The following is a 24,702-nucleotide window of genomic DNA, read 5'->3' on the forward strand; positions in this document are numbered from 1 at the left end:
TTCTAATAGCTTCTGTTTTCTCAGTGAAATAAGAACTGAGATCATTAGCAACTGTAGTGTAATGGATGAGTCATGTTAATTAACCATCATCTGCATAAATTGCATTCTTGGGCAGAAGGCTCTTGGGAAATGTTTCCCAGCAGAAGGGCTTTGGGCTTTGTGGGCTATGTTTCCTGCCCTACTTTAGCCATAAATGTTGTTCCTGTATTTCTACCATGTAATTCTTACAGACTTCAGTTGGGCAGAAAGATATGAATGAAAGGCCCTGATGAAGAGCCTATCTTATACCTTCAGTTTTTCACTGTGTTTTAGCAGATGATTTCCTAATAAGTAGGGCACCACAGTCAATTTTTATACATAAACAATATTTTCATTTTTCATTATGGGCATATACATTGTTCAAACCCCTAATGTAAAGTATAATGATTTAGAACTATGATATATATAGTGAATCAGGAGGTAATGAGAGAAACCATATGTTAATTTACTCACTGCCAGAAACAAACTATTGCCTAGGGATTTTCATCTACCCAGAGAATGACCCAAGCCAATTCTGAAATGACAGAAATAGCTTATAATTAATAAACTTCTTATACCTTTGACAAAGGTAGTAACATTTCAAATTACTTGTTAATGTTAGACCTTAAAAGAAATAAATGTTTATTAGATGAAAACTGTTTAAAGGAAATATTTTATATAAATAAAATTATTTTAGTTCAATAATTATTCAGTGAGCGCTTACTGTAAGCCACATTGAGAAAACAAACATATGCACAAACGCATGGACTCAGCTGTTAAGGAGCTTAAAAAACTAGTGGTAGATAAAGAAATTATAAAAATAGTCATTGTACAAAGTCAAAATATAAGTGATCTAAGAGGAGTGTGAAAAATAGGATCAAGCGAATAATTCTGACATTTGAGTCAGATTAGGGAAGACCCTGTTGTTAAGATATTATTTGAGCTGGAATTGAAGGGATAGGTAGGAATGGGGAGGAGATTTGGGACTGGTTTAAGCATTCCAGGAACATGAAGGACTTGAAATTAGGCATTGTGGTATGGCAAGTATATGTGTTCACTGGGTGATGAAAAGTTCTGTGTGGCTGTAATATGGGAATTAGATTTAAAGCCAGATACCAGACTATTTTGAGCACCATAATAAGGAGTTTCTAAGTATTGGGGAAACACTGAAATTATGTCTTGAAGAGTGAAGTGACATGATTATGGCTGCTTGTTAGTTTGATAATTGGTCACAAAGCATGGAATGGAAGTATGGGACAATCTGAGGACACTTGACAAAACATTTGTTGATTAACCTTAGTAGTATATAAAGAGTAAAAAACTAAAACTGAGGATATGTCCAGAAGGATTTTTAAATACACTTTACCTGAAAAAAAGGATACAGAGCAGGAATATCATATGTTGTTGTGTGTGTAACTGAGTGATTTAATGAATTCAACTTTGTATTTCTTAAGAACCTATAGTTGTTCTACATTATTTGTTTGCTTGTTTGGTTATGTCTTGACATATCTTAAATGATTTAGAGAAGCTGAAAGTTAATACATTCAATAAAGTGGAAATAAAATATTTTTAAAAAATAATGATATGGGAAATTAAAAATTAGAAAGTCAGCACCAGGGGGAGAACATGTAGGTATGTATATTACTGACCATAAAGATATAAACACTTATTAACAATTGGTTGCATATTTGATTCTGAGTCTCTTGTCAGCCATAATAGGAAGGATAATGCAGTCAGTTATGTGATTCTCACTGTCCCAGAGGAAGAAAAATGAGATAATATGTTCGCCGGCATTTACTTATTTTCTTACGTGAGGCTTCATGTAGGGGATACCCACTGTAGGTAGTGAAAAATGTTCTCCGTGGTAGCAAATGCAATAACGTGATTTAGATCTAAAAGTTCTGGAAGGATCAGGATGCATATATTACATACATTACTGATCAAGAAGGAGGACAGGATTATACGTAAATATTGTGTGTGTTGTTGCATTTTATAAAATTAAAAGATGGAATTTGGGAAGAAAAAGACTGGCTACAATAGAATTTAAAGGACTTGTGGTAAAACCTTGAAGAATGCCTACATAAAGATAACAGAAGAAAAGGATCCTATAGCAAATGTTGCTATATCGGAACAAAGAAATGTTAGAGGATAAACAAAATTCTATAGTATCAGAAAAAGCAAAGAACATGAGAGTTTTACAGAGGAATCGGTTATAGCATGAAATGTAAGACTATCAAAGAGAATGACTAATATTGGTATTAGCAATTAGAATTTCGTTAATGACCTTTTGAGAGAGTAGTTTCAATAAAATGGTGGAGGACGGAGTGGGAGTACTTACAAAATATAATGACAAAATTGAGAAAGTGCGTGTAGACCTATTCTTTCCAGGAAATGTAAAGATATAAAATTGTAGTTTGGTATAATTGGGATAGAGGGATTGATTGAGATGGAGGAGAATAATGATGTGCAAGGTCCCAGAGGAGGAAGGGGACAATAAGATGGACCACAAAAATGGAGGCTCAGAGAAGAAAGGAATTCTTTTACTGAGCTGGAAGGAAAAGAAACAGGTAATGATATTGAGTAACTTTGTATTGAATGGAAGTGAGGTAAGTTACAGGAATTTCCATCAGGTGGCTTCTGAATTGATTTAAGATTTCAGGTAATTTGCAAAGTGAGGTCGACAGTATATGTGGGTAAGGAATCTATTTAGGTTATGACTCTAGGTCAAAATACCATTTTAAAACAGACATTTTTGAGGTTATGAAAATGCCATTTTCTTGTTTTAAATATGTCAGTTCTTTGTTTTATTAGAAATGATTTAGCTTGCGTTGTTCTTTACATCCATTTAACTCTCACACAAATGTGTTTCTTTTTCATTAAAAGACTAAATGGACATATAACAACAAAGTGAAAGAGCTTTATACCAATAGACTAAATAGAATATTTATGAATTGAGCTTTTTAGAAAAGTGCTGGAAAAAAATGGGTTTTCACTACTTTCCTAAAACATTTATAGTAACTTGATGAATAATGAATGGGGATAATTTATAATAACTACATACCTCACTCAAATAGAAGATTTGTTATACTCCTATATACCTACAGAACAGTTATATCATGGCTATATTTCAGATGAAGAGGCATATATTTTTAACATAAATGTTGGTAAAATAGTTTTTTTCATCAGAGTCACAGAATCTTGGTGTTTTAAGGGACCTCAGGGGACAGGATATTCTAGAATATCCCTGAGAAGCATCCAGCTACACATTGCTTTACATCTATTTAAATCGTACATTCACATGATCACGAACCATACTATAGTCTAAATAACCCATGAACAAATTGAGTAGCAAGATTAGAATCATTTCCACATCTCCAATAGTGAGTATAATATATGCTTTTTATATGTGTTCAACTGAAAATATATAGAAACAAGTTTTATTTTGTAATTGAATTTTGCAGTACAGTTGGCAGTTTGCATTTTTAAAAGACTAAGCTTCGGCCGTCAGAAAAAGTAGATAGATTAAAGCATTTTTAGGTAGAAGCTCAAAATTCAGACAGTATTTTAAATAGCACATCCTGACTCCCTTCACAGATTGCCATTGACCATATGGTAACTGCAGACATCCCTCAAAATAAAACAGCCATATGTAGATTTTCAAATACTGACCTCATCCCCAGAGAGACATATTTATCTAGAAGAACATCTCAAGCCATATCAAGTAAAATTATGGTGTGTGTCATATTAGAAGATTAGAAGAATCTGTTTAATGAAAAACAATCACATTAAAAACAAAAATGCCAAGAAAATAAGGTTAGATATCCACAGACATCTAATAACAAAAGCATCTGGAGAAATATCTTTTGAATTCTCCCTACCTAGTTATTATACTCAGTAGAATAGCACATAAAAGCATCATTAAAAGCTATCCTGTGCTATGGTCATCAAAATGGATTTAGTGAAAATGCTTAAGGGTTGATCAATGCAAGTGCTTGACATCTACATCTGTTCTTGGCTAGCAGATGCTGAATACAAATATTTTCTGTCTTCTAAATGTGCTAATCAAATACCAATGTATTTTTTTTCTGATTTTTACCATACAGTTTCTGAAATTCTGGCACACTTTTTTAGAACTTAGACTTGTGGATATATGCCTATGAATTTATCAAAAACATGGAAGAAGGAACAATTGCTGTAGTGATTTTTAAAAAATGTATTTATATCTTCATTTTTCTCATGCAAGTAGGAGTGGAGAAGAGGTAAGGAGGATCAAGAAGTGAAGGTCTGCGAGGAATAAGAGGTTCTATAATGGTGATCACTGTAACTACAAAATAGTTTTCTCTCTCTCTTTCTCCCCCCACTTCCATAGTAAGATAGCACATAAAAGCAATAGTAAAAGCTATCCTGTGCTATGATCACAGAATACACACACACATACACACATACATATATATTTATATATTACACATACATACATCTGTACATGTGTATGTCTATATGACAGAATAAGGAATATTTACAACCCTTGCATTACAGGCAAGCCTTGTTTCCCATAAGTGTTGTATTATGCTAGCAAATCTCTCATGTCCAAGTTTTGTTTAAATCTGGTACTCAGGGATATGCTTTATACCTAAAGTTAATAAAATAATTTTAATCACTCCTAAATGTTACTTGTGAACTTTAGTTTTCCTTTGCTTTCTTTTTGGAGTAGTATTTTCTTGGATTTCATTGAGTGATGAGCTCTTTTTCAAGTATAGTAATATATCATAGGTTTGTCTTAAAATAAAATTGTGACCCTGAAGGAAATCACCTTCATGGATCAAGAACTTTGAAAATTGTGCTCTGTCAAAAAAAAATTACTGAAATTTTTAACTGATCTTTATAATACATGAATAAACCTAAGCATGTCTTTTACAAAGCTCAGTCCTTCAGTTACATATCACCAGACACATAAGTAGAAATTTGTTTTCTTAATTTATTTTATTTTTTTAATAATTTTTTAAAATTTATTATGGTTATATTGATTAACAAACTCCAATAAGTTTCAAGTGTACAGTTCAACAGTAAGTCATATTTATGTTGCATTGTGTGTTCACTGCCCAAAGTTAGATTTCTTTCTGTCACCACATATTTGACCCCTTATACACCATCTACCTCCCCTCTCTCTCCCACCTTTTCTAGTTTTCTCATTTTCTTTTCAGTTATACTGAAAATAACAAGAAACAGAAAAACTTAAAATTTTATAGGAAATAAAAATTATCAATTTCTTATGGAAATCCAATAGCTTTTTAAAATAGAAACTAATGTACCAGCTTGTTAATGTGCATAAACTCCCTTTTTGGGGGTAATGATTTATTTTAGGCCTTTATCTCATGAGGAGGGGGTACTTAGTTAACCGCTTTAGGCTAAAAAAGGTTTTCGGGAAAAGAAAATTAAAAGGATTGTTGTGGTACTATGTTGCTCTTAGCACATCTTTCTAGAGTAAGTGAAGCTATGTTTATGCCAGTTAACTGGTCTTCCTGTTATATAAGTTATATTTGATTTGCGAAATGCAATTATTATATTTTGTCATTTGCGTCAGACATTTTATTAGTGATTGTTACCTTCTGAAAATTTGTAAATTAAGAGACTAAAGCTAAATGGCATTTCTAATTAAGTTTTTTTCTATAAAAATCTAGGATTTACTACATACTTGCTGTGTAGGTCACCCTTTCCTCTAAGATCTGCAGGAGTGACTGGTATCCTTTTATCAAGTCAAGCTCAGCAGCCACTCAGAACTTTGGTAGAAAGACTTTAATGGCCAAGATAACCAGTGTATAAAGCAGCCCTAAGAAGTGAGATTGATTTTATTTATATGCTGTGATATAGGCTCCTTTTGGGTTGCCACTGTGAGCAAAACAGATTTTAGAATCCATCATCCACCTTGAGGCCTTCAGGATCCTATGTACCAACTCTCTTGCATTTAGCAACCAAACACTTTTATGGAGCTTCTTGTGGCTCTGTATGTTGTGTACATGGCATTGTAAAGACATTGTTAAATCTCACATGTCCTAGCACACCTGAACAAATGGAAGATATAGTTATTGCCCTATTTCTTTTCAACAGCATTTATATTCCGCCGTAAGTGTTATTCATTTTAGGAGTTGAACCTTTATAAGTAAAAGATGAGAGTACTGGAATATGCATATTTTGAGTTCTATGCTCTAATTCTATGCTCTAATCCCTACCCCATTTTGGAGAACTTAGTACTAAGTTCTTTTTATAGAATATTTTTCTTCCTTACTCTATATTAAATAACTATCTCAGATATTTTTTAACATGTAGAACACCATGATTTTTTTTTCTTTATTTTCTTTTAGTGGTGGAGGTAGTTGAAGAGTGGGAAAAGAAAGATGAGGCAAGAGAACTACTTTGGGATTCGAAAATACATTTATAGCCTCATATATTTGGTTCATTTTTATATTTAGTTCTTGGGTATTTGGGGAATAATTACGATTTTCTGAATTTCATGATGACAGAAAATAGTCTCTTTCCTTTAAGATGTTATCTTTCAAGGTACCGTAAATGTATGCAGCAATTATGCTTCCAGAATCTGGCAGAGCAATCATGAATTTGGATATTCTACCCCACCTTAAGATCATGAGCCATTTAATTCGGCCTGATTTTTATGTTTTGGTATCTTTATTCATGGTAACTATTACATTTTAGGCTTAATATAACAAGAGAGAAGAGTAGAAAATACCTGAATCGTGGTTAGGTTTTCATCTTTATTCTCAATGGTACTTATTTGTCTAATACCTGAATCTAAAAATGGAACATGCTAATAGAATATTATTCAAATATTTATATAAGATTTAAATATCCATATGCATATACTTTTAAACCAAGAAAATGATTAATATTTAGAAGCATAGTTTGTATGTCTTAAAATGTTCTAGTCTGATAGAGATACATGAATACTTAAATTCTAGGGAGTCTACATGTGATCTAAAATGAAGTCAGAAAATGGGATAATTCCAATTTATGTGGTTGTATGAATGGTTTAACAGTATATATTATTGAATTTGATAGAACTAACATTTATTATAGGAGCCTATGGTGTAGACCTTACTGATTTTTCATCTAGTGGTTTATTAGTAATCTGCGTAGGAGTGTTCTGTTAATTGTGAAAGAAATAGAAGTTATAAGTATAGAATTCATTTATTCTTTATGTTAGCGAGGCTCTTTGAATTATTTTGTGGAATTTTAAAAGTGAAGAATGTTTATTTGTTTACATTGAAGGAAAACTCATGCCATTTGTTGATGATTTTTAATTTAAAACTTTCAATTTATATTTAGCTATGGAGAAATGCTAGTAGAGAGCTGATGGGTGAAATTATTGCATCATTATTTGAGTTTTAGTGTGATATATTTCATATGCATTACCACCTTTAATTATCAAAACACTATGAAATAGGTGTTATCACATATGAGGCATGTGAAGAAGCTAAGAGAGGATAAGGAAACTGCCCAAGGCCCAATAGCTTCTACATAGCTAAACTGGATTCAAACCTGGGATTCCCTGATTTGGAGACTCTTGCTCTTTGCGCTAGTCAGCATTACTTATGGTTGTATAGCCTTTAACAAATGCTGGTCATAGATAGTCTTCTTTATATCTTAGGGTGTAATATCTACTGAAAAATTGGGTAGATGAGCACTTTTTTACATCACTAAGAATGACAATTTGTTATGAAAATACTGTCAGAAAACTGTCAGGTTAAGAGTATGTGTCCTTTCATTAGAAAATTACTTTGTCCAAAGACAAAATTAATGTTAGGAATACAGTTATTTAAGAAAAATTACTCATTTATTTTTTTAAAAAGGCTGCTTCCTTTTGCTTAAGAAAGGTTTTCTAAAGTAGTAATTCTTAATATATTGTTTTCCCTCAGTAACACATCGCTCCCCCATGGCTGTACGAAGTTTAGAGATCTCTCATTTGAGGACTGCTGGCTAGAGGATGCATTTTGATTGCCATTGTTTATGTAGATACCTTTGATGAAGAAAATATTTTAGAATTTAGAAAGAATTCTTGATAGTGACAAAACAAGGTGTTTGAAAAACAGTAACATTAAACCCTATCATCATCTCTCCTCGGAAGGAGAAAAAGGTCTTTACTTTAGCAACGTGGAATAATAATGACGAGATTAACACAGTCATCTCATACAGGCCTTAATGTACCATGATCTGCTCATAAGCACGCATCTATAGACAACCAGCCCAACACAACATCTTGGCAAATTGATTGCTTTAGAAGGATTTTGGAATGTATTGGTATAAATGCCAAACTGTGAAGGAATGATTGAACCACATGAGGCTGAATTTATCAATAGCAGCAGTCCATTCTTTCAAACAGAACATGTGCCAAGCACCAGCTTGTAATCACAAACATCATCTGCTGCATATTGAAGAGGAAAATAGCATGGGTGTGCTCAGGATCTTAGTGGTAATTTATAATTAATCACAACATTGTTTAATAACTTGCAGTGTATTCAGATTTCTTCAGTCTTGAGTTCTCAGTACTCATTATTTGCTCTGGTGTTTCTTTCTCGTTTCCCTTCCCTTTTTCTTTTCTTTCTCATAAATCCTGAGCCATTCACCCCACAAATTCAGTATGGAGGTCATAATCCAGGATAGAAGAGACATCAGTTATATAACCTGCAAAACAAAGTAACCTGCAGCGAGAGCATAAGAGAGGTATAAAGGTGACACCATGATTCAGATAACATTATCGTCTTTTGGGAGCAGGGGTGAATGCAAAGAATAGGAACGTTATGAGACAGAGATGTAAAAATGAGGTTTCTTTTTATAAAACAGGTTACACAAAGATTGTTGAAAAATTGTGTATTAGAGAATTAGCATGAGATAAATCTGGAAAGATAGGCTGGGGCAGGAGTGTGCCCTTCATGAAATAGGCCCTTAGGGGTCTCTTATCAAAGGTTTGGAGCAAGTAAGTGATCAGTGGGTATGCGTTAGGAGATGGGGTGTCAGCAATGGGGAGGGGCTGGTTTTGACCTGACAGAAACTGGAGACTTGGAGACCATATTCAAGGTTTTGCTATTGAATGCACAATGTATTAGTATTAGGATCCTCCAAAGAAACAGAACCAATAGGTGATTTAGATTAGATTAATTTAGATTAGATTAGATAGATTTATCTATTCATTGATTGATTCATTCATCAGTCCTGAAGAATGGACTCACGCAATTATGAAGGCTGAGAAAACAGCATAATTTTTCCCTCTGCAAGCTAGAAACCTAGGAGAGCCAATGGTGTAAGTCCCAGGCTGAGGGCAGGAGGAGACCAATGTTCTAGCTGCAACAGGCAGCCTGAGAGAACAGAACAGACTCTCCCTTCCTCCTCTTTTTGTTCTGTTTAGACTCTCAGTGGATTAGATGAGGCCCACCCACACTGGGGAGGGCAATCTGCTTTACTCAATCTTCTGATTCAAATGTTAGTCTTATCCAAAAACACCCTCACAGACACACCCAGAAATAATTTTTAACCAAATATTGGGAGCCCTGTGAGGCAGTCAAGTTGACACATCAATTTAACTATCACACATTGTGTATGCGAGGAAGTTTGTTTCTCTGATCCTCATAATGGCAAGTACAACTACCATATCCACTTAACTGAGGAGGAGATGGAGGCTTAGAAAGGTTGAATAACATGCTTAAAACATCTAGTGGCTAAGCAGTGGAGCTGGAAATTCAACATTAGTGTGCAGAAGTGCTGTTTACTGCCATGCACTGTCTCAGGAGATGGATGTGAGCTCAACTGGGGCAGGAGTTAACTGGGGAGGCACAGAGGGCACAGATGCAAAAACAAGAGAAATTTTTCTGACATTTTGTGAAAAGAAGTTGGGCACATATACATTAATTTTCATTAGAATTTGGCAACTTATGGAAAGTAGGGAGAAGGAATAAATAGCCAAATGCCATCATTTTTTATTCTGACTTAATGTGAAATTAGGCAACACAGGGTAAAGAACAAGTTTGGGAGGAGAAATGGCTTCTGTTTTCTATGTACCTGAGCTGGCACACCCTTTCTGGGTCCTTCCCTATTCCTCAATCTCATAATACTTTACGGGAACCTATGTTAGAGCACTTAAACTACAGTGTAGCTTGTTTTATTTCTGGGTGTGACTCCCTTCCCACCTGATAAGAGCTCCTCCAGGGAGGGCCTCATCATGCTTGTGTACCTAATGCAGAGTAGGCTACAGCATGTACTTGAGATATGTATGATAAGTGGGCTAAGAGGCTGGAGAGAACAATGGAAGTCCAAGGGGGTAGAATGTTTTAAATGGATGTTTTGAGAATATAATTGGGAGCCAGCTAGCGATGATTGAAGGCTCCTCTGACAGCATGGAGGGCCTGACTCATACACACACTGCATTTGTCATGAACCAGGGTGGCCCGTTTTCCTAATCATTTGCCAACAGTGTTCAACTCCCTGAAGGCAGGAATGGAGAAAGGAGTAGAGTGAAATGAATGTTTTGAAACAGGTAACTCTGGAAGTAAGGCTGAGAATAGTGGCAAATAAGGCCAGAAAAAAAAGAGCAAAGTAAAGAGATTAAAGTCAGGATGAGCAGAGTATTTTTATTCTTGTAACCTGAAAGTGCTTCAGTTTCGTGTTTTGTTACTCATGCCCTTCATAAGTGTTGATATTTTTATGTTAAAAAATCAGCTTATTTAAGTATACATGTAAAATTTCTTGGCATTTATGGCATGAATAAGAAGTTAGCTCAAGTCCTAGCTCAACATACTTTTTAGTTTGTGATTTGGGGAAAGTTATCCAGTCCCTCTCTGCTTCCTTTCCTCATTAACATCACCAGCTCTTTCTTACCTTGTAGGACTCTTATGGTAGAAAATGGTTCATAAGGCATCAAGAGCTATTAGAATATTAGAAAATCTGTTGAGATTTGAGCAGATGCCTAATACTCTTGGTATTATGGACTGAATGTTTGTGTCTCCTCCAAATTCATACATTGTAACCCTAACCCCCAATTTAATGGTATTTGGAGATGGGGCCTCGGGGAGTTAATTAGTTTAGAGGAGGTCTTGAAAGTGGAATTAGTGCCTTTCAAAGGAGAAAACACACTATCTACCTCTACCACTTACTCTCCGAGGAAAGGCCATGTGAGCACACAGTGAGAAAGTAGCCGTCTACCAGGCAAGAAGAGTGATCCCACCAGGAACCTGCCAGCACATTGATCATGGCTTCTCAGCATCTAGAACTGTGATAAATAAATGTCTGTTGTTTCAACCACCGCGTTTATGGTATTTTGTTAGGACAGCCCGAGCTAACTGAGACTCTTGTTGATTGATAAAATAATTAAAACTAAATTATGACTGTCCAAAGTGTGTGTTGGTTAGTAGCTAGATATCAGGATGTCAAGTTTTCTTGGCTGAGGGAAATAAAGAAAACATTGATGTGCTCATTGATCTTTTGGTGTCACTGTGGCCAGCACACCTCCTCTTCCTGAAAGCCTGCAGGGTGTGAGAGTGGCCTCTGGCCGCCTTCAGGAGAGGACCCTCGTGTTGGTTCCCTGCTGTGCTTGATTGTAGCCCAATCATAGGGCCTCAAAGTGAGGTGCAGGGGGAATAACATTTGAAGCTGAGCAGTAATTATCTTGCTCCAGGCCTTGCTTTTTCCACAGAGGCATCTTATAATAAAGAGTTTAGTCTATGAAAACTGTCAGCAGTGGGGAAGCCTCCTACTGTTTACATCGTATAATTCATTAATCATAATGTGTTCTACTTTTTCTTCCTTAAGTTTTCTTTAGGACATGATAAAATATATAAGTAAATAAAACAAACAGTAAGGGAAAAATAAGAGCAAAGAAAACCTTGAGGAAATTCTAAGGATTCTGCATCCTTTGAAGTTCTCACCTAGTAATCTCATAGCCGACTTCATTGGTCCAGTTTAATCAAATATTATTGTTGCTTCTAATTAGTAACCCCTTTGTGTCCTTATTTAAATGAAAGTCATGGTCTTTGAATATCTGAATTTTCTTCTTAGCATTCATTTACCTTTTCAGCTTTCTTGACTCTATAGAGTTTCTTGTAGTTATTTTTAAGCAGCTCTATTGAGATATAATTTACATACAATAAACAGCATATATTTCAGGCTTATAATTTGATAAATTTTGACATAAGTAGATACCACGAAACCCTTACCATAATCAAGATAGTGAACCTATCTATGTCCCTCAAAAACTTTTCTTTGTGCTCTTTTGAAACTGTTCCTTCTGCAGGTAACCACTGATCCACATTCTATAAAACCATTTAGACTTGGGAGGAAGTTTTTGCTTTGTAGTTTTTAATTACAAATTTAGTATTTTTAATGGCTTATAGGGCTATATATTTAGGCTATTTCTTGAATTAGATTTGGAAGATTCTGTTTTTTAAGGAATTTGCCTATTATATCTAAGATGATGAAATGAATTTAATGCCATAAAGTTGCTTATAACATTTCTTTATTATTATTTTAAATATCTGTAGAATCTGTATTGATTTTACTTCTCTTACTCATGATATTGGCAATTTATGTCTTCTCTTTTCTCCTGGCCCTTCTGTGTATTCATTTCCCATGGCTACTGTAACAAATTACCACAAACTTGGTAGCTTAAAACAAGAGAAATTTATTCTCACAGTCTGATGTCCACAAGTTCAAAATCAGTTCACCAGGTTGAAATCAAGGTGTCTGCAGGGCTCCCTCCAGAGGCTGTAGGGGACATTCTGTCTCTTGCTATTCCCAGCTTCTGGTGACGGCCAGCATTCCTTGGCTTATGGCTGCATCAGCCCAGTGTCTACATTCATGGTCACATTGCCTTCTTCCATTCTGTATCGAATCTCCCTTTGCCTCCCTCTAATAGCTGTAATTGCATATAGGGTCAGCTCAAATAATACAGGATGATCATCCCATCTCAAAAATCCTTAATCATATACATATAATTTACTGTCTAACATTCCAGTTATTAGGATGTGCGTGTCTTTTGAGAGTCCATTATTGGGCCTAAAGTTTATCATTTTTACTGATATTTAAAAAAAACAGCTTTTGGTACTATTGATTTTTTTCCAACTGTCTCCGTATCTATTTCATGGATTTCCATACGATCTTTATTATTATTTTTATCTTGTACTTATTTGGGGTTCCATTTGTCCCTCTTTTTCTGGTTTTATAGGTAGAAGCCAAGGTCATTGCTATAAAATTTCCTTGATTCTACTTTAGCTCCATTTCACAAATTTTCATATTCTGCATTTTCACATTCTTTCAGTTCAAAATCTAATTTCCCATTATTTCTTTGCTCCATGGAAAGGTGTTATTTTTCGTCCAGCTTGGGGGGAATTTTTCAGTTATCTTTTAGTTATTGATTTCTATATTAATTTATTATGGCCACAGAACATATTTTGTATCACTTGAATCCTTTTAAATTAATTGAGACTGGTATTAGACCTCAAAATATAATCTATCTTGGTAAATGTTTTAATGACATTTACCACATGTATACTCTTGGAAAGAATGTGTATTCTGCTCTTGGTTGGGAGGGTGTTGTCTAAATATCATTTAGTAATTGGTTAAAATGTTGATAGTGTTGTTGAGGTCTTTTGTACCTTTGCTGATTTTCAGCCTACTTATTCTATCGGTTATTGAGAAATGGGTGATGAAATATCTGAGTATAACTGTGGATTTTTGTATTTCCTCTTGTGATTGTATCAGTTTTCGTTTCATATATTTTGAAGCTCTTATTAGGTACCTAGACATTTAGATTTGTTATGTTCTCTTGATGAATTAATTCTCTTACTGTTACAGGTTGTACTTTTCTGCCTTTTTGTATGCCTGATAATTTTTTTTTGTATGCCAGGCTTTATAAATTTTATCTTGCTGTTGAACTTTATTCTGGAACTCTATTCCATTATTTGAAAGCACTTGGGTCTTGCTTTCAAACTGTTTTAGATGGAACCCAAGCAATGTTTAATCTGGCACTAAACTTATACCATTATACAAAACCCTCCTAAATACACTTTCTTATGGTCTAGGTTTTTCACTCTGGTTGGAAGGAACAGGTCTTGTTCCCAGACCTGTGTAAATTCTGGGATTGATTTCTTCAGTTCTTTCCTTTGGCTCTTTCCCCTGCCTTGGGTAGTTTCCCCACACATAACCACTGATTGGTACTCAACTGAATATTAGAGTGGCAGAGGCTGGGGAAGGGACTGCAGATCTTCACTGTCCTCCCTTATGAATCTCTTTCTTTGACATTTTGCCCTATGAACACTAGCCATCTTGGCATTCCTAGATTCTGAGCTGCATCTTTTCAACTCAAGGAGAGCACCAGGGTCTGCCTGGTTTCCCCTCCCTGTGCTACAGCCTTGAAGCTTTTTCAAGGCAGTATGCCAGAATGGTTGTAGGGTTCATCTCATCTATTTCATGAACCTCGGGAGTCACTATCCTTTGTTCCATTATCATGTGAACAATTGTTTCATTTATTTTTGCATGGTTTTTTTAGTTGTTTAATGTTGTAGGTAAATCTGGTAACTATTACTCCATCTTGGCTGGAAGTGGAAATCAAGAGCTAGGATTTTATACAGAATATACTCTAGTGCATTTCGAATCATACCTGGAGAAGCTTTCATAGCCTTGGCTCACTCACAGACAACCCATCCACAAGAATGGCTGCATTTGTGGGACTGTCCTTATCATTTATGCCATCAGAACCCTTGCCACACCTGGACAACCATTGTAAAAGTTAGTAAGAGGTGTTCAGAATGAAGGAAAAGATGAACCCATTTTGAGTCCTTGCATCTATTATATTATGTGTTATCTGAATGAATCTTGCATTTCCAACCTACTTTAGTTGTTTAGAGGTTTAGTTTTTATTATGTGGGAATTTCTGTATTTCACAGACACAATTTTTTTTAATTGTGAATTGTTTGTATACACAAAATGTTTTTAATTTCAAAAATCAAAAGATGTAATAAGTAGAGCATGGCATTTTAAATTTTCACTTATGAACATTCAGCCAATCAACATATTTGATTTTTTTCTTTTGGCTCTAGCTCCCGTGATATACAGATTAATGATGGTTTGCATTTGTCAAATTTTACTGCCTCATAAAGCTACGTTTATGACTTTAATAGAAGGAATTTTTTAATTTTGTGTATGCATAGTCAGATGTGCAGGAATTTTTAAATTTTGTGTGACCAAAATTTACCTATTTTTAAAAAAATCCAGCCTACTAAAGAAATTATCATTGTTTATTTTTAATAGGAAATTCAAACCAAGAGAAAGTCCAAAACCAGATTATCAGAAACTAGGAAGTAGATATGTGGTTTATGTAATAGTTTATCTTTTGATACTTTGGCGAATCACTTTAATCCTAAATTGTCATAATTTTCTCTTTATTTTTTTGTCCATCAAAATCAATATTACCTAATCTGTCCATCAAATCACGGAGCAGTTTATAGTGAGAGTAGAGGCAGATGTCCAAAGATTATAGATTTCTTATAGAAGGCTAGTTTCTCATTTGTGGAGGCCATAAAAAGCTGAAAAGGGGTTTTGCTTGTTTGTTTTGTTGTCATTGTTGTTTTATAAATTTCTCATGGTTCAGAAGGTAATTAACAACCCTTTTTATTGGAATTTTTTGGTTTATGGACATAAGTAGGTATTTATAGGATGCTGTTTACATTTCTTATTTTGTGGCTCATTTATAGATCTCTAAATTTGCAATTGAGCTCACTCATCCTCAGATAACTGATCCAGATAACATTTTAATATTGTCATAGTAAAGCTCTCAAAATCTACCTATTTCACACAACTTTTCTGATATATTCTAGGTTTTAATACTGCTTTTCTTGACTCTAAAACAACTTGACATTTATAATACAACCTGCTTTGTAAATGCGTTGTCACTGCACTGAACTTTGAATGACCATCAGCGCTTCTCTCTCTAGGTCCTGTCTTACCATTTAGAGACAAAATCATTTGCAGTAATTCAAGTCTTTATGGGGTTATGATCACATCCATGTAGAGGTGAATATTCTCATTCCTGTAGTATTCAGTTCCAATTAATGCCCTAATTAGTTAATTGATGTCTCATATTAACTTGTATTGCTGAGACAACAGTATATTTTATTATATTTCTGTTAACTGGAATATTAGATTTCCAAAAGATTACTGAAATGGTGAACTTCTTTAGATTTTAGTTCTCTTGACTCGGTTTAGAGTTCACTATGAAGGTTGGACTCCAGAAAAAGTGACTCTAATTAAGCAACTAACATCTCAGTGATTTCAGGCCATCTTTTCTAACAGTCAACTCTGGCCCCATAAGGATACCATCTAGAATACCTCTTAAGGCTCAGGCGAAGCACTTCTAAGAATAGAAGGGGTACTTTTAGTAATTTTTTCCAGATAACAATTATCATTGAGGTTAGTCACCTTTTTAAGGCCTCAGTGGTTCATACCTACAGCTTTCCAATATTGATCTAGAGTTCTGATAGAGACACCAAGGTTATCTGCGATATTTTGAAAGCCTGTTTGTATTTTGAAATGATCACTGAATGCCACTTGAGGACCTATCCAAAATCTAGAAATTATGTGTGTGTGTGTGTGTATGTAACATTAATTTTTCCTTTATTTTTGGTAATTTTTATTAATAACATTCATTGTAGCCATAACCGTCTGATATCATGCCCAAATTTCCAACTTTAGTTGAATAGATTAGAATGAATGTTGTTATTTTAGTCAAATAAATTGGAATGAATTCTGTTCCTTGTTTAATTGTTTTTAATGAATGCCATTTGGGGGGTTGATTAAAGCAATTTGCCAGTGACTTTGTAAGTAGTCCTACATTGAATAGATTTTAGGTAATAATTAATTGCCAAGAAAGTGGAAGCACAAAGAGTAGTTAATATAACTCATAGGGATTTAAGGAAGAATGGTTTCTGACAGTTATGTAGGTCTTCCTGGTATTCATAAATTGCTTTAACTTGCATTATTTCTTGTTGCTTTTACAGTTTACACTTAACAATATATACACCAAGTCTGTTTGAAAAAATACATTGTGCCTAGATTTCTGTAAAAGTATATATGTTCTGTTTTGAAACGTCCAGTCATGTTGATTTCATGGAAATTTGGGGAAATTTATCCTAATGGGATAAATTACTGTGGGAACTGAAAATAATAGATGTGTCCTTCTTTTTCTTTCTTTTTAAAAAAAGCTGGACCTGTGATCTGCAGAATGCTGAGTTATCCCCCAACTCGCCGAGCTTTAATTGTGGGTTGTGGCCTACAAATGTTCCAACAGCTCTCAGGCATTAACACCGTCATGTATGTATTTCTTTCTGGCTTTTTACTGAAAAGATTGTAAAGGAATTATTTTACATAGAAAAAAGAATAGGACTCTTGGTGCTTTGTTGTTGTTAAATGTGTAGGACTCTTCTTTTGGGAGATACTTTACTTTTTTTTTTTAATCCTGTTAATTCATAACTAGAAGGAGGTAGGTGATTTATTGTGTTTGCTGTAATTATTGACTTTATTTGATTTCATACAGTTTCTCTTTTATCCTACCTAGTACTTCCCTATATTCTGAGCTAATGCATGTATATTTTCATAAGCCATTTCTTGATGCTAGTTAAAAAGTAAACAAAAAAAAATCATCTGGTATTGTCAGGTTAATAGGGACACAAATAGCTAGTTCATTTCCTTTGGGGGGGTGGGTAGTCAGTTATGATGCAGTGTGAAAAGAACATTAATAGAATTATGTTTCTTACAACCAAAGTACAGTGGACCAGACATGGACTGAAAGCAGAGAAGTGAAAAAGATGCAGAAAACAGTTCCCTGTTTTTTAGTTTTCAGAATAATCACCAAAGTTAAATGTGTGTTAGGGGTGGATAGGGGTGAATAGTAGGGTGTTCTACTGTGTTCAGTCTTTTTTGATGGCCTATTTTGTTCTAGGCACACAGCAGTGAATAAAGTAGACATGGCCTTGACCTCACAGAGTATACAGGCTGGTGGAGGAAACACACATTAAATAAACCCTCAGTTTAATATATAATCTCAAATTGTGATCAAGGCTATTCTGGACTATTCTATCCTCCACAAAGTAGACTTTTAGGATCTTAGGTAATAGAATGTGGGTTAAAGAAAAATCATGGGTTTTACTGAGAAGCTGGTTGTTGGGTGAAAAGCTGCTAAGTCATAGCAGTTTTTTTTTTTTTTTAACTCTATCTTTTGTTTAAAAATATTCATTAGAAAAATACAAATTGTGTAAAATTAAATTTTACCTGGTAAATCATTTGTATTTGAGACTCTTGGTATTTTTCTTTAAAATTACTTGAGATATGAATTATTTAGTGATAATTTGAGAAGAGTAATTGGTTAAAATGATTATTAAAAATAATGATTAAGGCCCAATGACCCATTAGATTAAATCAGGATTTGTTAAGAAAGTCCACTTTAAATACATTTACACTATTGGTGAATTTTACTTTAATCATAATCCTTGTTAGACTACAACTTTCTGGACTACATTGTTAATTATTTGATCTTCTCTTCCCGTCTAACATTTCTTTTCATTTTTCCTTGCCTTTGTCAGCTTTGTTAAGGCCCATTTGTTGTAGAGTGCTCAGCACATTTGTTTTCTGGATATGGCACATAATGATGGTTCTGAGATGCGTCCTCAGTGGATGATGGTACAGAATTGTAACAAGGCTAGCACTACACTTTCAAATAATGCAATGCAGTAATAACCCTGTGAAATATCTAGTTTTTTCAACCTCATTTAAAATACATCCTTTTTCTGAAAATATTTTTCATTTGTTCTGTCATTTCTAGGCATTTAAATTTGAGAAATTTAAAAGCATAGAAAATGAATTTCTGTCATACAGTTTTATGTTCCTGTAAAATAAGGATCACAAACAGAGCCAACTCTCATTGGTGGGTAGTAGCTGAGGCCAGTATGTTCCTAGCTGAAATGACTGTCATAGTCCATTTGTGATATCTACCATAAAATGTTCTGATTAAGGTTTTCAAATGAGGATTCTCCAAATCCTCAATCTTTTCACAGTGAGATTAAGTGATATAAGGATCCTGATATTCCTTAAGATTTTCGATAGTCATTAATGTGCTGTGCTTATCACAAACTCTACATGATATAGGTGTTTTCATACAGCTGTTGCATGCAGTTGAGTAGTGATCCCATAAAGTAGGAAGAATAAAGTAAGATAAACGATGGTTAAATTTAGATGGTGTCTACATGATGCAAAACAGCTAGCCCCTTAAATAATAATAATATAACTATGCTGAGTAACTGTTGGTTATTCAAAGTACATAATTTCAGATATTCATATTTTAAGCCTATAAAACAGCGTAAATTAATTTCATTTTTTTAGACTGCACTTCTCTCATTATCTGAATGGGAAATGAGTAATCTAGGATTCTCACATAATGTGTTTTCTTCTACTGTCGCTAGTCTATTCATGTGTGTGCATGTGCATGTTGTGTATCTTTTTCTATTCTTAAGCTTCAGTAAATACTACCATATATTTGATTTTATTTAATTTAAAACAATCTTAAATGGAGTGTAATAGTTTAGTTTTTGTTGTTTAGTAGAAAATATTAACTACATTTTTTATTTTAAAAACGTTATTTTGTTAATTTAGAGTTCTGATTTTTCAGTATTTCATTATGTATATTTCATTACTCTTTTTCTTTCTAGCTTCTTCTCTTTTAAGTGGGAAATAAAGTAAGCAGTGCTCTTCTCTATCCATAACCCAAATCCAATAATCTGTAGTTGAAATATTTTTATAAAACCAATCTTTCACCCCAAAGTTTGTGTGAACCTGAAATATGAGGTATTTTGAATTCTATTTCTCACCAAGGAAAGTTCATAGAAAGATCATATAGAAAAATATTGAAAGATAAATCATCCTTACAATTGCATTATATGATCTTACTTTGTTTAGTTTTCTCTCTTCCCACTCATTGGATCTATATTTCTATCTCCTTGACCTATTTAATATGCCATCTCAGTCAAGGAAATAGATTTTCTTCTCAGAATATTTAATTTTCTTATTCTCTACTATGAAAAAAATATATATTGCGTATATGTATATGTTTGATTTGTAAGATAACTCATGTTTATATCCTAACCCATAACTTGATCATCTTTTATCCTATTGAAAGAGGATTTCTGAGTTCTTAAAACCATTATATACTTCAGACAACTGCATTTAACTTTTGGAAGAGGCATTTTCCTAATATGACTCTAATCACTTAATTTCACATATGCAGTGTATATGTTATCCTCTGTTCACAGGATAGAAAGAACAGAGTAAATGGAGTACTAGCTTTCCTGATATAAAAGTGTTGATATTGTTGCACTATCTCTCACAGACCAATAAAATATTTCCACATAAAAAAGGGAGAGGAGTGATAGATGAAGATGGTGATGAGTAATGTGAAGAAAACCTTTGTCAGGAATTCTTTTTTTTTTTTTTTTTCCTGTATTCTAAACCTTGGTTATAACGTTAATAATTTCCTATCTAAAAATTTTATCTGATAACTGCTAATAAATTGATCCTTCCCACAATATTACCACAACCAAAACGTGTGTGTGTGAGAGTAATAAATTAGGTAGATAGTTAGGTAGTTAACTAAGTAGGTAGGTAGGTAGAGAGAGGGAAGGAGGAAAGAGAGAGAAAAAGAAAAAAAACATCTGGTTCTCTCTGGATTTGTTAGCATCTTGCTTCTTTTGAAGAAACTTATATTAAACTGTATTTTGATATATTCTGATAAACATATAATCAATATATTTGGACGGGTAGAAGGTATCAGAATTTTACCTGGGAAGACCAAGTGGTTAAACGTCTCTTTTTAAGGTTACACAGAAAGTCAGTAGTCAAGAGAAGGAGTCAAAGGGATTGTGGGACAATAAACTTCTTTTGGACACTCTCTGTCAGTCTTCTAATTTTAATCTACTCTTTTTTGAGATTAATGCTCCCATATTTATCTCTTCTTACTCTTACCTTTCCTAACTAACTTAAAGTAAGGGTGGGAAATAGGCAATTATATTGATTGGGCAGATTATTCTTCTGTAACTGCTTTACCTTAATCCCCAGGAGATCACTTCTTTTATCATATTTTCAGACATAATAAAGACCTTTGGAAAACATACCCTTGTGATAATAATGTTAATAGCTATCATTTATTAAGCATTAAATACCAGATACTATTTTAGCATGTATTAACACATTTAATAAACACTAACAGAAAAGGAAAAAAAAATAGGACAAAACTGTTAGCCCTTCTAATGGCATAATTATTTATTATTGTCATGATAACAAACATTTTTATTCCTTTGCATATATAACACTATAAAATATTTTCATAGACTTGCTTTTTCTTGATCTTTATAAAAATCCTGTCAAGTAGTTAGGACAGTTCTTCTATTTATCCTCTAGGTCAGGAAACTAAGGCTTAAAGAGTGAAGTAACTTGTCTATCATCATACAATAAGTTTTAGAGCTGAGGTTGGAGCCTGGATTTTCTGACTTTAGATCACATGGGCTACCCTTTAGTTGTAGAATATCTGAAATGCTCAGAGCTGATTGTTTAAGGCTTATTTGGGGGTAATGTAAGGTAAGACATCAAAGTTAGTGGAATTCAGTACTATCCAAGGATAAAAATTTTGAATGTTTGTGCTAATAAAATTGCAGCCACCTCAAGAGTCATAAAACTCATCAGATTCTTTAATCTACTGGTACCCAGGTAAGGCCTTTGCTTTATAATCTGATCTAGAGTTCCTGGACAAGCCAACGTGGTGGTTGGATGAGTCATTTATATTTGTTAATCATATTTAATTAATTTAATTTCATAAGTGCAGTATTTCTGAGTCTGTTCCATTCCTACGGAGAGCTCTTCCAACAAGCTCTCTTATAAAAAAAAAAAAAGAAAATTACCATGCAATCAGAGAACAAGGCACAACAAGCAGGCATGGCCAGATGGTGGTAAATGTAGAGAAAAATAAAGGTGACAGGAAATAAGAAGAAAAGAATAAGGATTTATGCACTCATATATCATAAATCTGAATCAGAGGTGAAGTTTTGCTCCCTCTGAGATCGTAAGCAAACAGGATGAATGGACCAACACATCAGCTCACTAATGTGAACCTTCTCCTCTCTCTGCCCCTTCAGTATGTCCCTGAACATAATCCAAAAAGCTATCGAAAGATAATATGCTTATCACATTGGAATGTTTCAAGATGAGTGCATTTGTAGTCATTTGTGTTCACTGGATGAAAGTCATTGAATAGATGAGAAAATGTTAAGGTTCATGGCTCATTTTTTGAGAGATGAATTTAATGTCCTGGGAAGAGTATTGACCCAGGAATCAGGAAAATTAGTTTCAAGATCTGTCTCCACTGTGAGACTTTAGGCATGTTAGTTAATTGCCTTCATTCTAATTATCTATAAAGTGAAGTAGATGGACTTTAATGTACATTTGAATTAGGAAAAATGAGTTTCAAGTAGAAGTGGAAGCTAAAACATCTGCGTTTGAAATACTTTAAATCTTTCTTGGATGAAAAGTTATCAGACTATAGGAGATCAGTTTTAGTCTAGAAAAGAAAATGTGTTTTGTTCACATCATTTTTGAAAGATTTATTAAATGCTCACCACATGCTGGTCATTGTCCTAGATGTTTAGCTTCTTATATGTTAAGACATTTTTATTTCCTAAGTATATCTTTGAAGAAGGATGGTATTGGTTGTAGTTGACCATGTCTCTTTATCTCAAGATTGTGTAGCAGACCTGTGACCTGTTGTAAAAAGAACTTTCCTTGGCTTCTATAATGAAATAAGGACAGGCTTAAGCCCAGTGAACTTCACTGGCCTCTCAAATCGTGTACATATGGAATACAAGGGAAAGAATATACCTTTTACTTCTGGTGTCTAAAGCTATTTTGGGTGGCTAGATATTTTGGGATAGGTAGATCTCTATCCTAACATACAAAACCAAGTATTCTCATCAGGTGAGGCTCTGAATGAAATGGCTTTATAGTGGAACCATGGGAATGTTCTTAATCATGTTCCATTTCCCTATGTATATGTTGCACACCTGTCTTAGTTTGGTTCCCCCAAACAGACCTTAAGATGAAGATTTGGGGGGTCGATGCCAAGAAGCAGGAGTAAGAGAAGAGCAGGGAGCATGATAGGGTAGAAAATGCAGAGAAGATTGCATTGGTAAGCAGGTTATCTCAGTAAGCAATGAGAGCTCAGTGCTGCTGAGGAATCGTGTAGAATGTGCTTCAGAACTATTCCAGGAATATTTATTCATGACCCCTAGTTACTCAGTGTGAGAGTGGCCCCTGCAGATGGTAACTGTAGTCCTTCCAGGCTTCCCTGAGTAATCTTCCATGGCGTCAGAATTCTCAGGCAGAGGAGAGACATGGAGTTTAAACCAGAAACTGTCAGATTCTATGGTGGATCGTCACGATGGCTATGAAGGAATTCAGAAAGGGCCAAGAGCACATGGAGAAGAGCATTAAGAGTAGATTTTTTAAATCTCGAATTTTCAAAGATGTGTAAAAATAAGTTTATACACTATGTACATGAACTTCCCTAGTGCCTTTCATGTATATAGCAAATTTATTTTTAGTGGAAAAAGTCACTAACCATATAGAAAATAATAAAATGGGAATTTATAAGAAATGATGAAAATATATTTTCTTCGTTTTTTTTGTATAATTCACAAATAATTTTGTCCTGTCAAAGGAATCTTAAAACTACATCTGCTAAAGTATTCATTATTCTTTCAATCAGCATTTACTACATTGTTGTTAGAGTCAAATATTTCAAAACTATGTTCTTGTCTTTGAGAAGTCTGTATTCTACACGAGCAGATAGACAAATAATTGCAATGCAGCATTACAAAAACCAAATGAGAAACTACTTTTCCCTAGAAAATAAAGAGGGCACCTACCAATTATTTTTTATATATTTTTAAAGATTTCTTTAAATGGAGTTGTTTTGTGGACAAAAACTTGATATAACAAATATTAATACAGTCTTCGGTGTTATATCTGAATTTGAATCCAAGCCCACCACACTTCACTTCTTAGAGCCTCAGTGGTCTGGACATCAGGGATAATACCTCCTGTGGTTGTTACGATGATGAAATGAGAGCATATCTGGTTCAGGCCCATGGGAGGAACATAGTCCAAGTTAACGTCCTACTGCTCATGGTATATTGCACTTTAGAAATTCCAGAGCACTTGTGGGAAGCAACAACAGTTAACTCATCCTCTTTGTCCCACACTCACCAGTCTAGGATTTGAGGCATCGGCTATAGACACAAAATTGTTATAATACCCTTTTTTTTCCCCAAACATGTCTCTATTTTCAAAATATAGAAAGGAATCATAATAGTGGTTTTCTTTTTAACTTATAGATGTGGTAGGAGTGTTGTCTACTTCAGTATTATATATGTTCTTTTTATTTAAAGTTTAAGTCAGGGAGAAAAAACGTCAATGACCTTTGAATGATAAGAGCTAATAATGCCTTCTTAGGAAGTGAGAGATCTGTAGCTAAGAGTATTCCATGTGGCATGACTTGTGGTTTACATCAAAAGACTGCCAAATCCTTTTGGCATG

At 34.2% G+C, this 24,702-nt stretch overlaps 1 protein-coding gene across 1 annotated transcript in view; it reads left to right on the forward strand.

Moving 5' to 3' along the window:
• Positions 1 to 24,702, forward strand: part of SLC2A13 (solute carrier family 2 member 13) — a 305,609-nt gene that overhangs the window by 126,460 nt on the left and 154,447 nt on the right. Inside the window, exon 4 of the mRNA XM_006918238.3 lies at positions 17,274 to 17,382. Within this exon, the coding sequence (XP_006918300.1) occupies positions 17,274 to 17,382 (109 nt within the window). The remainder of the gene's footprint in view (positions 1 to 17,273; positions 17,383 to 24,702) is intronic.

The sequence above is a fragment of the Pteropus alecto genome, unplaced genomic scaffold (genome assembly GCF_000325575.1).
Source record: "Pteropus alecto unplaced genomic scaffold, ASM32557v1 scaffold778, whole genome shotgun sequence".
NCBI classification, from domain to species: domain Eukaryota; kingdom Metazoa; phylum Chordata; class Mammalia; order Chiroptera; family Pteropodidae; genus Pteropus; species Pteropus alecto.